This window comes from Entelurus aequoreus, linkage group LG06 (genome assembly GCF_033978785.1).
Source record: "Entelurus aequoreus isolate RoL-2023_Sb linkage group LG06, RoL_Eaeq_v1.1, whole genome shotgun sequence".
Taxonomy (NCBI): domain Eukaryota; kingdom Metazoa; phylum Chordata; class Actinopteri; order Syngnathiformes; family Syngnathidae; genus Entelurus; species Entelurus aequoreus.
Genome location: NC_084736.1, coordinates 3,269,531 through 3,281,908, shown reverse-complemented (window position 1 = coordinate 3,281,908; position 12,378 = coordinate 3,269,531). Strand labels below are relative to the sequence as shown.

Below are 12,378 nucleotides of genomic sequence, written 5' to 3'. Positions count from 1 at the left end.
GATGTGCTCACGTCTGCGGGTCTGTGTTAGCAGACGAGCAGCAGAATTGTGCACGAGCTGCAGGCCTGGCTAATGCCTACATACAGGGCATTGCAGCAGTCTAAACGAGTTGAGATAAAGGCGTGGATTGTATATGTAAATGTATTCAGTTATAAACATTCATTCACTTTCTTCTTTCCTTCATAGATCTAAACTTTACCGCTGCTGCTAGTTTTTTATATGTTTGTATTTAATAAGTTGTAGGTGTATTTATTGCAGTATAAAAGTGTAAAAAGTGTTTTGCTTGGGTCATGAAATGATGATAATGGTGTGCCAGGGCATACATACACTTTATATTTCACTCTTAAATCTCTGGAGTCTACATCAACTTCACATCTATCCCTCATTTAAAAATGTTTTAGTTTTTTTATGTTGTTTTTTTGTTTGTTTGTTTTCCGCCCTTTTTTGTCAAACAAAACTGTTTTTTATGGCAAACACACAAAATATGCAAAATCTTCCACCAAAAATATTTTTCTTAGTGTAATATTTGATGTGAAGTAATGGGAACCTTGGATAGGTCAATAATTCATAATAACATTGATTTTGATTCAATATTATGTTTTGAGCAATGACAGTTTGAAAGAAAAAAAAAAAAACAGCTTTGTTTTATTAGTCAACATTGCAACTTTTTCTAAATGACATTTCACCTTTAAGCTTTTTTATTTCACTTTTGTTATGTTTTTGTTTATTTGAATAGTATTTTTAGAATGTGCCGTGGGCCTTTAAAACATTAGCTGTGGGCCGCAAATGGCCTCCGGGGCACACTTTTGACACCCCTGCTATAGATAATAAAAAATGAAATGTGATAAATATATGGATAAAAAGCAGAGCCTGGCGACGCATGCGCGTTTATCATAACTCTCTCTCTCTGTCTCTGCCCCCCCTCACCAATGCTGCTGTTTGTTTTGTTTTTAACCCCTTCTTAACCCTGAACGTACATTGAAAATACACGCAACCCTAACTCCAAATGCCGAACATTTGAGGCATTTAAGAAACTCCGCCCTGACAGCTCCGCAAAAGAGGACATGTCCAGTAAAAAGAGGACGTATGGTCAGTCTACATTATATTATGTCACAAGTGAAGAAGTGTAAAATTCCATCACGAATGAATGCAGTGCACCATCTATGGCTCAGTAACTCAAAATGATTGTTAACATTTCCAGAAATCTGCACCACGTCATCTGTAGTGTTTTTGTGTTGTCTCTCATGAGGATATGTTAAGTGGAACGTGTTTCGATCTGCATAGCCTTCCCTAAGCTTCAATGCCTTTTCTTAGGGGCATTCACCTTTTGTTTATTGTTGGTTTAAGTATTAAGACACCTTTTTACCTGCACCCTGCTTCCCGCTGTTTCCCACATCTACAAAGCAATTAGCTACCTGCTGCCACCTACTGATATGGAAAAATATTACACGGTTACTCTGCCGAGCTCTAGACAGTACCGACACTCAACAACAACACATCATTTGCAGATAGGGGTGTAACGGTACGTGTATTTGTATTGAACCGTTTCGGTACGGGGTTTCCGGTTCGGTTCGGAAGTGTACCGAACGAGTTTCCACACGGACATATTAAGTAGCGTAACGGACGTTGTGTAAACAATGCACACCGAGGCACAACACACGGCATGCTAGCAGCTAACGGGCTAGAATGGACTGACCATACGTCCTCTTTTCACCGGACATGTCCTCTTTTGCGGAGCTGTCAGGGCGGAGTTTCTTAAATGCCTCAAATGTCCGGCATTTTGAGTTAGGGTTGCGTGTATTTTCAATGTACGTTCAGGGTTAAGAAGGGGTTGAAAACAAAACAAATTGTGCATGCAGCAGCATTGGTGAGGGAGGGGCAGAGACAGAGAGAGAGAGAGAGAGTTATGATAAACGTGCATGCGTCGCCAGGCTCTGCTTTTTATCCATAGATTTATCACATTTAATTTTTTATTATCTATAGCAGGGGTGTCAAAAGTGTGCCCCGTAGGCCATTTGCGGCCCACAGCTAATGTTTTAAAGGCCCACGGCACATTCTAAAAATACTATTCAAATAAACAAAAACATAACAAAAGTGAAATAAAAAAGGTGAAATGTAATTTAGAAAAAGTTGCAATGTTGACTAAAAAAACAAAGCTGTTTTTTTTTTCTTTCAAACTGTCATTGCTCAAAACATAATATTGAATCAAAATCAATGTTATTATGAATTATTGACCTATCCCAGGTTCCCATTACTTCACATCAAATATTACACTAAGACAAATATTTTTGGTAGAAGATTTTGCAAATTTGTAGAAAATGGATGGATGGATGGATGGAAGATTTTGCAAATTTGGTAAATAAATAACCCAAAAATGTATATTTTGTTGTTTTCTTACTGTACCGAAAATGAACCGAACCGTGACCTCTAAACCGAGGTACGTACCGAACCCAAATGTTTGTGTACCGTTACACCCCTATTTGCAGACTATAATTACCGTAATTTCCGGACTATAAGCCGCACCTGACTATAAGCCGCACCAGCTAAATTTAGGGGAAAATACAGATTGCTCCATATATAAGCCGCACCCGACTATAAGCCGCAGGGTTTTGATGTGTAATTAGCGTAGTATATAGGGGTTCCTGCTACCACGGAGGGGATTGTCGGGACAGAGATGACTGTTTGGGAACGCAAAGCGTCCCATTTATTAAATATAAATCTTTCAATCATTCAATCAAACTTTCACATCTTTGACATGGCGAACAGCATTCGTGCAGAGTACAAATAATACAACGGTGCAAAGTAATACAAAGTGCTCGCCTGTACGTTATCAAAATAACCAGCCTACCGGTATATGAAAAGTCAGTCTTTAATCATTGTGTCATCGTCTTCCTCCTGCGTACTAAAACCACCGAAATCCTCTTCGTCGGTGTCGGAGAAGAACAGGCCGTATATAAGCCGCACCCTTGTATAAGCCGCAGGGACCAGAACGAGGGGGAAAAGTAGCGGCTTATAGTCCGGAAATTACGGTACTAGTTTGCAAAAAATATTTTTAACCCAAATAGGTGAAATTAGATAATCTCCCACGGCACACCAGACTATCTCACGGCACACTAGTGTGCCGCGGCACAGTGGTTGAAAAACACTGCTCTAATAAACACCTTTTCTCGAAATGCCTGCTAGTGTCAGCCTTTAATAACTCTCTGTACTTGCATGATAGTGCAGCGTTGTAAACATCACATCAAGTACGGTATTTACAAGTCATGGAGGTGAAGAGATGAGTGGAAGGTACTGTGGTGTTACATGTGACTGCTGATACTCAACATGGATCTGCTTTTCAGCCAGCCAAGCTCTGCGGCCTTATTCTACGCTCCCAGCTCATCGTTCTCCTCAAGCACAAGGTCAGTGACCGCTCATAGGTTGCCGGGCCCCAATTTGACAAAATGCGGAATCCACTGACTGGTGTGCTGGCAGGTGTTTGTGGAGCTGGCGCGCTCTCGCTTGACCCAGAGGAAGCTGCAGCTGAAGGACTTCAGGGACGCCTACCCACGCTTCCCCCCCATTCAGAGCATCCACGTGTCGCAGGATGAGCGGGAGTGTATGATGGATCTCTCTGAGTTTATGACCGCTACGCCCTACACCGTCCCACAGGTATTACATGTTTATTCTTGGTCTGCCACTGGTACGTTTAATGCGTGACTTGGGATATCTTTTTTCCCCCCCAGGATACATCCCTTCCTCGTGTGTTCAAGCTCGTCAGAGCGCTTGGCCTCAGGCACCTGGTGGTGGTGGATGACGAGAACCGGGTAAGGGTGCATAACTGTCTCTTTGGGGACGGCGTGGCGCAGTTGGGAGGGTTCCTGGTTCAATCCCCACCTTCTACCAACCTCGTCACGTCCGTTGTGGCCTTGGGCAAGACACTTCACCCTTGCTCCTGATGGGTGGTGGTTAGGGCCTTGCATGGCAGCTCCCTCCATCAGTGTGTGAATGTGTGTGTGGATGAGGAAATAGTGTCAAAGCGCTTTGAGTTCCTTGAAGGTAGAAAAGCGCTATACGAGTATAACCCATTTACCATTTACATACACAGTCTCCAAGGCAGGAAGTATCCAGTAACAAACGTGTCCGCACCATTGTCAACGTAGAACAAAAGTATGGCAATGTTTGCACGTCGACAAACAATAAGCGTTGTTTCATATTGTACGTTTTGGAATGATTGGCGACAAGATGTAACTTTGCGGTCAAGTCATTCACAAAAGGTAAACGCGGTGAGCTAGCAGCTACGCAACAGCTAAGCACACAATAGCCCTCGAGCGAGACATACGTAATAATCATTGAACAATATTGCGGTGTAAACTCCTGTCAATATAAACCAGTATCAAATAATTATAGTGGCATATTACTGTTGGGAGAGTGGCCGTGCCAGCAACATGAGGGTTCCCGGTTCGATCCCCACCTTTTACCGACCTCGTCACGTCCGTTGTGTCCTTGAGCAAGACACTTCACCCTTGCTCCTGATGGGTGGTGGTTAGGGCCTTGCATGGCAGCTCCCGCCATCAGTGTGTGAATGTGTGTGTGAATGTGGAAATAGTGTCAAAGCGCTTTGAGTTCCTTGAAGGTAGAAAAGCGCTATACGAGTATAACCCATTTACCATTTACATACACAGTCTCCAAGGCAGGAAGTATCCAGTAACAAACGTGTCCGCACCATTGTCAACGTAGAACAAAAGTATGGCAATGTTTGCACGTCGACAAACAATAAGCGTTGTTTCATACCGTACGTTTTGGAATGATGGCGACAAGACGTAACTTTGCTGTCAAGTCACAAAAGGTAAACACGGTGAGCTAGCAGCTACGCAACAGCTAAGCACACAATAGCCCTCGAGCGAGACATACGTAATAATCATTGAACAATATTGCGGTGTAAACTCCTGTCAATATAAATAAGTATCAAATAATTATAGTAGCATATTACTTACACGGCGTGGCGTATCTCCAATATGAAATGGATTGAAATCTATTGAATTAGCCTGAATTAGCCACATTGAGGGGAGCCAGATGAGGTGGTTTGGGCATCTGGTCAGGATGCCACCCAAATGCCTCGCTAGGGAGGTGTTTAGGGCACGTCCGACCGGCAGGAGGCCACGGGGAAGACCCAGGACACGTTGGGAAGACTATGTCTCCCGGCTGGCCTGGGATCCCCCGGGAGGAGCTGGACGAAGTGGCTGGGGAGAGGGAAGTCTTGGCTTCTCTGCTTAGGCTGCTGCCCCCGCGACCCGACCTCGGATAAGCGGAAGAAAATGGATGGATGAATTAGCCTGCGATAATGAGAGAGGACCACTTTCTGCACACTGCGCCTGCTTTAATTGCAGCAATTTGTCTGGTGAAGCTGGGAGGTTCTGCACCACCTCATTGACCTGAGCTATGACCTCATTCCGGAATGTGCTGTCCTGGTCTGTTGTCTCTTGGTCTAGAGCACCTGCTGTCATCACATGTTTCCCCCGCACGTGCACCATTGTGTACGAGAAACACTCCAGGTGGAACACGGTCCGGTGCCCTTGAGCTCAGGAGGCGATCAGCGGTTTATGGTCAGTGTGGATTTGAAAGTGTAGGCCCGGAAGGTAAGTCACATGCCCATGTGACAACCTCCTTCTCCATTTGAGCATATCTACGCTCCGTATCAGACTTGCTACGAGAGATAAAGGCAACTGGCTTCCTGTCGCCAGAGGGTTGAAGTTGTGATGAGACTCCTCCTAATCCATAAGAGGCCATTCTGGTTGCTTTTTCTGGACAATACTGGGCTAGTACAGTCGACCAACTGACTTCCATCTTTACTCTCTCAAAGGAGAGTAAAGATGTAAAAGAAACACTTTTCGAAGTGTTCATGAGTCCATGTGGTGATATCCTTTACCCACTGATGTCGCTTTATGATGCAGTACCGCCTGAGGGATCCAAGGTCCGTAATATCAATCAATCAATCAATCAATCAATGTTTATTTATATAGCCCTAAATCACAAGTGTCTCAAAGGGCTGTACAAGCCACAACGACATCCTCGGTACAGAGCCCACATACGGGCAAGGAAAACTCACCCCAGTGGGACGTCAATGTGAATGACTATGAGAAACCTTGGAGAGGACCGCATATGTGAGTAACCCCCCCCCCCCCCCCCCCCCTCTAGGGGAGACCGAAAGCAATGGATGTGGAGTGGGTCTGACATAATATTGTGAAAGTCCAACACATCAGCGAAAGTCCAGTCCATAGTGGGGCCAGCAGGAACCATCCCGAGCGGAGACGGGTCAGCAGCGTAGAGATGTCCCCATCTGATGAACAGGCTAGCGGTCCACCCCGGGTTGGGAGCAGAGTAGAAAAGAAAAGAAAAGAAACGGCAGATCAACTGGTCTAAAAAGGGAGTCTATTTAAAGGCTAGAGTATACAAATGAGTTTTAAGATGAGACTTAAATGCTTCTACTGAGGTAGCATCTCTAACTGTTACCGGGAGGGCATTCCAGAGTATTGGAGCCTGAATAGAAAACGCTCTATAGCCCGCAGACTTTTTTTGGGCTCTGGGAATCACTAATAAGCCGGAGTTCTTTAAATGCAGATTTCTTGCCGGGACATATGGTACAATACAATCGGCAAGATAGGCAGGAGCTTGACCGTGTAGTATTTTATACGTAAGTAGTAAAACCTTAAAGTCGCATCTTAGGTGCACAGGAAGCCAGTGCAAGTGAGCCAGTATAGGCGTAATATGATCAAACTTTCTTGTTTTTGTCAAAAGCCTTGCAGCCGCATTTTGTACCATCTGTAATCTTTTAAAGCTAGACATAGGGAGGCCCGAAAATAAAACGTTACAGTAATCGAGACGAGATGTAACGAACGCATGAATAATGATCTCAGCATCGCTTGTGGACAAAATGGAACGAATTTTAGCGATATTACGGAGATGAAAGAAGGCTGTTTTAGTAACACTCTTAATGTGTGACTCAAACGAGAGAGTTGTTTTAGTAACACTCTTAATGTGTGACTCAAACGAGAGAGTTGTTTTAGTAACACTCTTAATGTGTGACTCAAACGAGAGAGTTGGGTGGAAGATAATACCCAGATTCTTTACCGAGTCTCCTTGTTTAATTGTTTGGTTGTCAAATGTTAAGGTGGTATTATTAAATAGATGTCGGTGTTGAGCAGGACCGATAATCAGCATTTCCGTTTTCTTAGCGTTGAGTTGCAAAAAGTTAGCGGACATCCATTGTTTAATTTCATTAAGACACGCCTCCAGCTGACTACAGTCCGGCGTGTTGGTCAGCTTTAGGGGCATGTAGAGTTGAGTGTCATCAGCATAACAGTGAAAGCTAACACCGTACTTGCGTATGATGTCACCCAGCGGCAGCATGTAAATACTAAAGAGTGCAGGGCCAAGAACCGAACCCTGGGGAACTCCGCACGTTACCTTGACATAGTCCGAGGTCACATTGTTATGGGAGACGCACTGCATCCTGTCAGTAAGATAAGAGTTAAACCAAGACAAGGCTAAGTCTGACATCCCAATATGTGTTTTGATACGCTCTAATAAAATATTATGATCGACGGTATGGAAAGCGGCGCTAAGATCAAGAAGCAGCAACATAGATGACATCCATCGTTAGCAATAGATCATTAGTCATTTTTGCGAGGGCTGTCTCCGTAGAGTGATTTGCCCTGAAACCGGATTGAAAAGGTTCACAGAGATTGTTAGACGCTAAGTGTTCATTTAGCTGCTGTGCGACAATTTTTTCGAGAATTTTCGAGATAAACGGAAGGTGGGAGACCGGTCGGTAGTTTACCATGAGGTCAGGATCGAGGTTAGGTCTTTTGAGCAGAGGATGAATAACCGCTTTTTTGAATGCTAGAGGAACAGTACCAGAGGAAAGTGAGAAGTTTATAATATTTAACACTGATGGACCTAATAATACAAACAGTTCCTTGATAAGTTTCCCAGGAATTGGGTCAAGTAAACATGTTGTTTGTTTTATCCCACTTACACGCTGTAATAATTCCTCCAATGTTATTTCATCAAAGAGAGAGACTATTTTGGAGGGCAGTGTCCGTCGTATATACAGTCGTATTTGTGTTAATAGAACCCAGTTGTAGCTGGGATGCGTTGTCTTTAATCTCTTTTCTAATGACTTCAATTTTCTTATTAAAGAAATTCATAAAGTCATCTGCTGAGTGGGTGGAGCTACTGGGAGGAGTCCCTTGTTGGGTTAGCGATGCTACTGTACTAAACAAAAATGTAGGATCATTTTTGTTGAGGTGGATGAGATTTGAGTAATATTTAGCTTTAGCTGAGGTAAGCATGCGTTTATAAGTTATTAAACTATCACTCCATGCTTGATGGAAAACCTCAAGTTTAGTCGCACGCCATTTGCGTTCCAGCTTTCTACATGATAATTTCTGGGCTTTAGTTTCTTCTGTAAACCATGGGGTACGCCTTTTAGGGGCCCTTTTTAGCTTTAGCGGTAATATCATGGCTTACATGCAGTGATTTCTCCATTTACGGAGCGTAGATGGTGAAATCCCCACCGGGAGAACGAGGCTATCAGGTTCAAACACCGATGACCTCTATTAAACAGACAAGAAGCAAGGAATTAAACAGAGACAGGATCCAATTTAGCTCAATGAGGAGAGCGCGTAGACCGGTACCCTTGTACAGTGTCGTCCCACGCTCTTGACGAAAGGGTTGCACGCATCCTCTTTTATTTGGACTTTCCCTGATTACATGGCAACAGCTGTTTCTAAGGGGAGAGGGGGTCGTAAACAGCCGTTGCCCTCGGTCACGAAACAGTTCAAAGAAAAGATGCCTGGAGCTTGCGGCAGGTCCTGCTTCCTCTCCGCTTTGTAGATCTCGGGTCAAGACAAGATCTTCCTGTGGATTACAATACATCAAAAGAACCGACACCTTCATGTCGCTTCCCATCCTACACAGTAGAGTTTTACAAGCCTTTTGCTTGGTATATATATATATATATATATATATATATATATATATATATATATATATATATATATATATATATATATATATATATATATATATATATATGTGTGTGTGTGTGTGTGTGTGTGTGTGTGTGTGTGTGTGTGTGTGTGTGTGTGTGTGTGTGTGTGTGTGTGTGTGTGTGTTATTGTCTCTCATAAGGATTGTGATTGACAGGCAAAAAAAAAAAAGAAGTGGAAGTTCCCCTTTATTAGTCCCATTGTTATAGACCTAGCTTTTTTGTCTCACTGGTTCCCTCCGGGTACTCCGGCTTCCTCCCACCTCCAAAGACATGCACCTGGGGATAAGCCCCTCCCACCTCCAAAGACATGCACCTGGGGATAAGCCCCTCCCACCTGCAAAGACATGCACCTGGGGATAGGTTGATTGGCAACACTAAATGGTCCCTAGTGTGTGAATGTTGTCTATCTGTGTTGGCCCTGCGATGAGGTGGTGACTTGTCCAGGGTGTGTTAGGCTCCAGCACACCCCCCGCCACCCTGAGAGGGACAAGCAGTAGGAAATGGATGGATGTTTACATTTGATGGGCCGATTGTTGTTCTGATGTCTTGTTGTTCCGTCATCTACAAGGTGGTCGGATTGGTGACCAGGAAAGATTTGGCCAGATATCACCTGGGGAAACACGGACTGGAGGAAATGCAGCTGGCCCAGACATAGTGCGTGCACACACACACACACACACACATACACACACACACACACACACACACACACACACACACACACACACACACACACACTTCAAAAACGGTGCCATAAAGCATTCCCCTTCTCCGGCTTCTAACTATCACAAGTGCCTAACGTGTTGGGTCACAGAAGATCGCCATGACAACCAAACACATCTACAAGCCAGGGGTATCACCAAAGAGCCTCAGCGGAAGGTCTGGGCTGCACCCTGAGTGAAAACTGATAACTCCCTCTGACGCACACCCGTGTTTCGTCACCTGGTCCCAACATTTTCAGCCCTGTGTTGCAGGAAGACCCTCCTAAGTTGATCTGTAGTGGCGATGCAGATGTTTGTGTGCACTATGTTCATTTTAACTTTCCCCAATCGGACGGTACTGAAAAGACTCGTTTTGTCTCAGCATGAATTATTTTTGTCGTTCACTTTTCTCCCCCCCCCCCCCCCCCAATTATTTTTGCACTGAAAGAATGTTATTTATTCCTGATGTCGATTACTTATTTTAACCGAATGTTCCCAGGAGAGAGGATTTGGGTTTACACCCCCTAACTTAAAGCTATTTGTCAGGTGTGTTTTTAAAGAAAGGTAAAAGATTAAACATGTATTGTTATTTCCCATAATTCTTCCTGAACTTTAATGGTGAATATGTGTTGACTTTTATTATTTTTTGTCACCAACAAATGTTTGCACTGTGGCTACTACTGAAGAGAATCCATACAGTAAAGGTATGACGGCGTTATATTTATATTCTATCAAGTAAACCCTGCAGTGTGTCATTGATCAGTGTTACCTTATTTGTTTTTACACGTCCGGGCCTGGCTGTTGAATAGTTGTCTATGTTTATAAATAAAGCCCATTACTTTGTTTTGTAATCACTGGATTAGTGAAATAAAACAAGATATATTGTAAGTGATTTGTCTGTGTTGCGGGTTCACAAACGGAGTGAATCCATCCTTAGCAGTTGAGGCTGCTGTGGGTGTTGTAAAAGCAGGGTATTTCTTTCAGGGCATTTAAACACAAGTATTGCTGCAGACCCTCCCTTTATGACCACATTGCACTTTAATTGCTGCTTCCAGATGTCACTGGAGGAGACCGTCAGTGTGCTTTTTGCACTGATTATTGATGCAGGTGAATCATGTCAGCAGGGTGCCACTCACATAATTGCAAAGACAAATGAGTGAACGCTCCAACTAGGCGTGGTGAGTACAATGAAGCACTGCCCAGAGTCTCCACTAGGGGTCAGTAAAAGGGCCCCAAAGATAATTGTGTGGGGATAATCGGATTAAAGTGTAAGATAATGGGAATGTTTTGGTAGAAATATACTTTGTGGCAGTAAGTAATCGACAGTAATAAATATCTAGTGTTTTTATTTGTTTATTATTACATCAATATAAAAAAAAGACAAGATACACTTGGTTAGTGCACCAACCCAAAAACCCTCCCTCCACCCCATCACACAACAGTTAATTTTACTCATTTTCCAAAATTACAAGTTTCTATGTAACTTTTTTAAACTTAATTTTAGTTTCTTTTTTTGTTCAAGAAAATATTTAATTGTATTTTTTTTAAACAAAGGATATTATCTTCACCAGCAGGGCCGGCCCGTGGCATAGGCCGTATAGGCAAATGCTAAGGGCGCCGTCCATCAGGGGGCGCCACGCCAGTGCCACAAATGTTGGAGGGAAAAAAAAAAAAAAAGTTGGTACTATTATTTCTAAATACAAAAAATAATTCCACGTTAATTAAAATGCAAAGTAAAGCCTATTTAATAGAAATATTATTTGTTACAACATTACGCCCCCCCCCCTCCCTCCATCCCCCCGCACGGTGCGCCCCCTCCCTTCCCGTATCATGACTTACCACATCAAAAAATCAACACAAGATGTCAAAACGGCCAAAACTGTCAGGTGCCCAGGGAAGAAAAAAGAGAAAAGAAGAGGAGAAACGAGAAAAAGACAGAGGTAGCAGGTAGGTAACGTTAGCCTACATGAAATGATTTGTCTGTTACAGAATGTGATAGTAACCTGGCTTTTTAGCATTAAGCTAATGTCACATGATTTGGCAATTGCTAATCAATAAATAGCTAGATCTGTTTTAACGTCGGGTTAATATTGTGGAAGGAGCTAAATTGTTATGGAAAATAATAATGTAACGTTAGGTAATTAGTAGTACTCCCACCTTACATTCCTCAGGGACATTTGTATTAGATCTTTTAAGCAGGTGTTTTTTGTTTACATTGTTATTGCCTTCTGGTTAGCTAATGTTTGCCCTGCAGGTAATAGTCACTTTTCCACCCCTTTATATATTAGGTATAGTTGTAAGCTTAGTTGTTAAAGTGCACATCATTAATGTTAATTAAGCAATATCACATGACAGGGAATGCTGTTTTTTAATTTGAGCACTGCTGTGATTCGGTTAAAGTTAATCATTACATAACATTCTCATATAATATGTTAATTTGCTTTCTTTAAGTAAAAAAAAAGGTCAAAGACAAAGCTATTCGGTTTCTTGTGAGTATATACACTTCACTGCCGATGTGGGGGCACCTAAAATCTTGCCTAGGGTGCCAGATTGGTTAGGGCCAGGCCTGTTCACCAGACCAGGTTGTCAATTAAATTAGATTGTTTAAATGGTTCTTAAAACCAGGTCCAGTCCAAATAAAGT

The 12,378-nt window shown here is 42.9% G+C and overlaps 1 protein-coding gene across 1 annotated transcript in view; it reads left to right on the top strand.

Moving 5' to 3' along the window:
- The window catches only part of clcn7 (chloride channel 7), a 45,307-nt gene extending 34,684 nt beyond the window's left edge, over nt 1-10,623 (top strand). The window contains exons 22-25 of the mRNA XM_062049851.1: nt 3,342-3,401; nt 3,475-3,651; nt 3,726-3,806; nt 9,603-10,623. Coding sequence (XP_061905835.1) covers nt 3,342-3,401; nt 3,475-3,651; nt 3,726-3,806; nt 9,603-9,689 — 405 coding nt within the window. The 3' untranslated portion in view covers nt 9,690-10,623. The remainder of the gene's footprint in view (nt 1-3,341; nt 3,402-3,474; nt 3,652-3,725; nt 3,807-9,602) is intronic.
- The last annotated feature ends 1,755 nt before the right edge of the window (nt 10,624-12,378 follow it).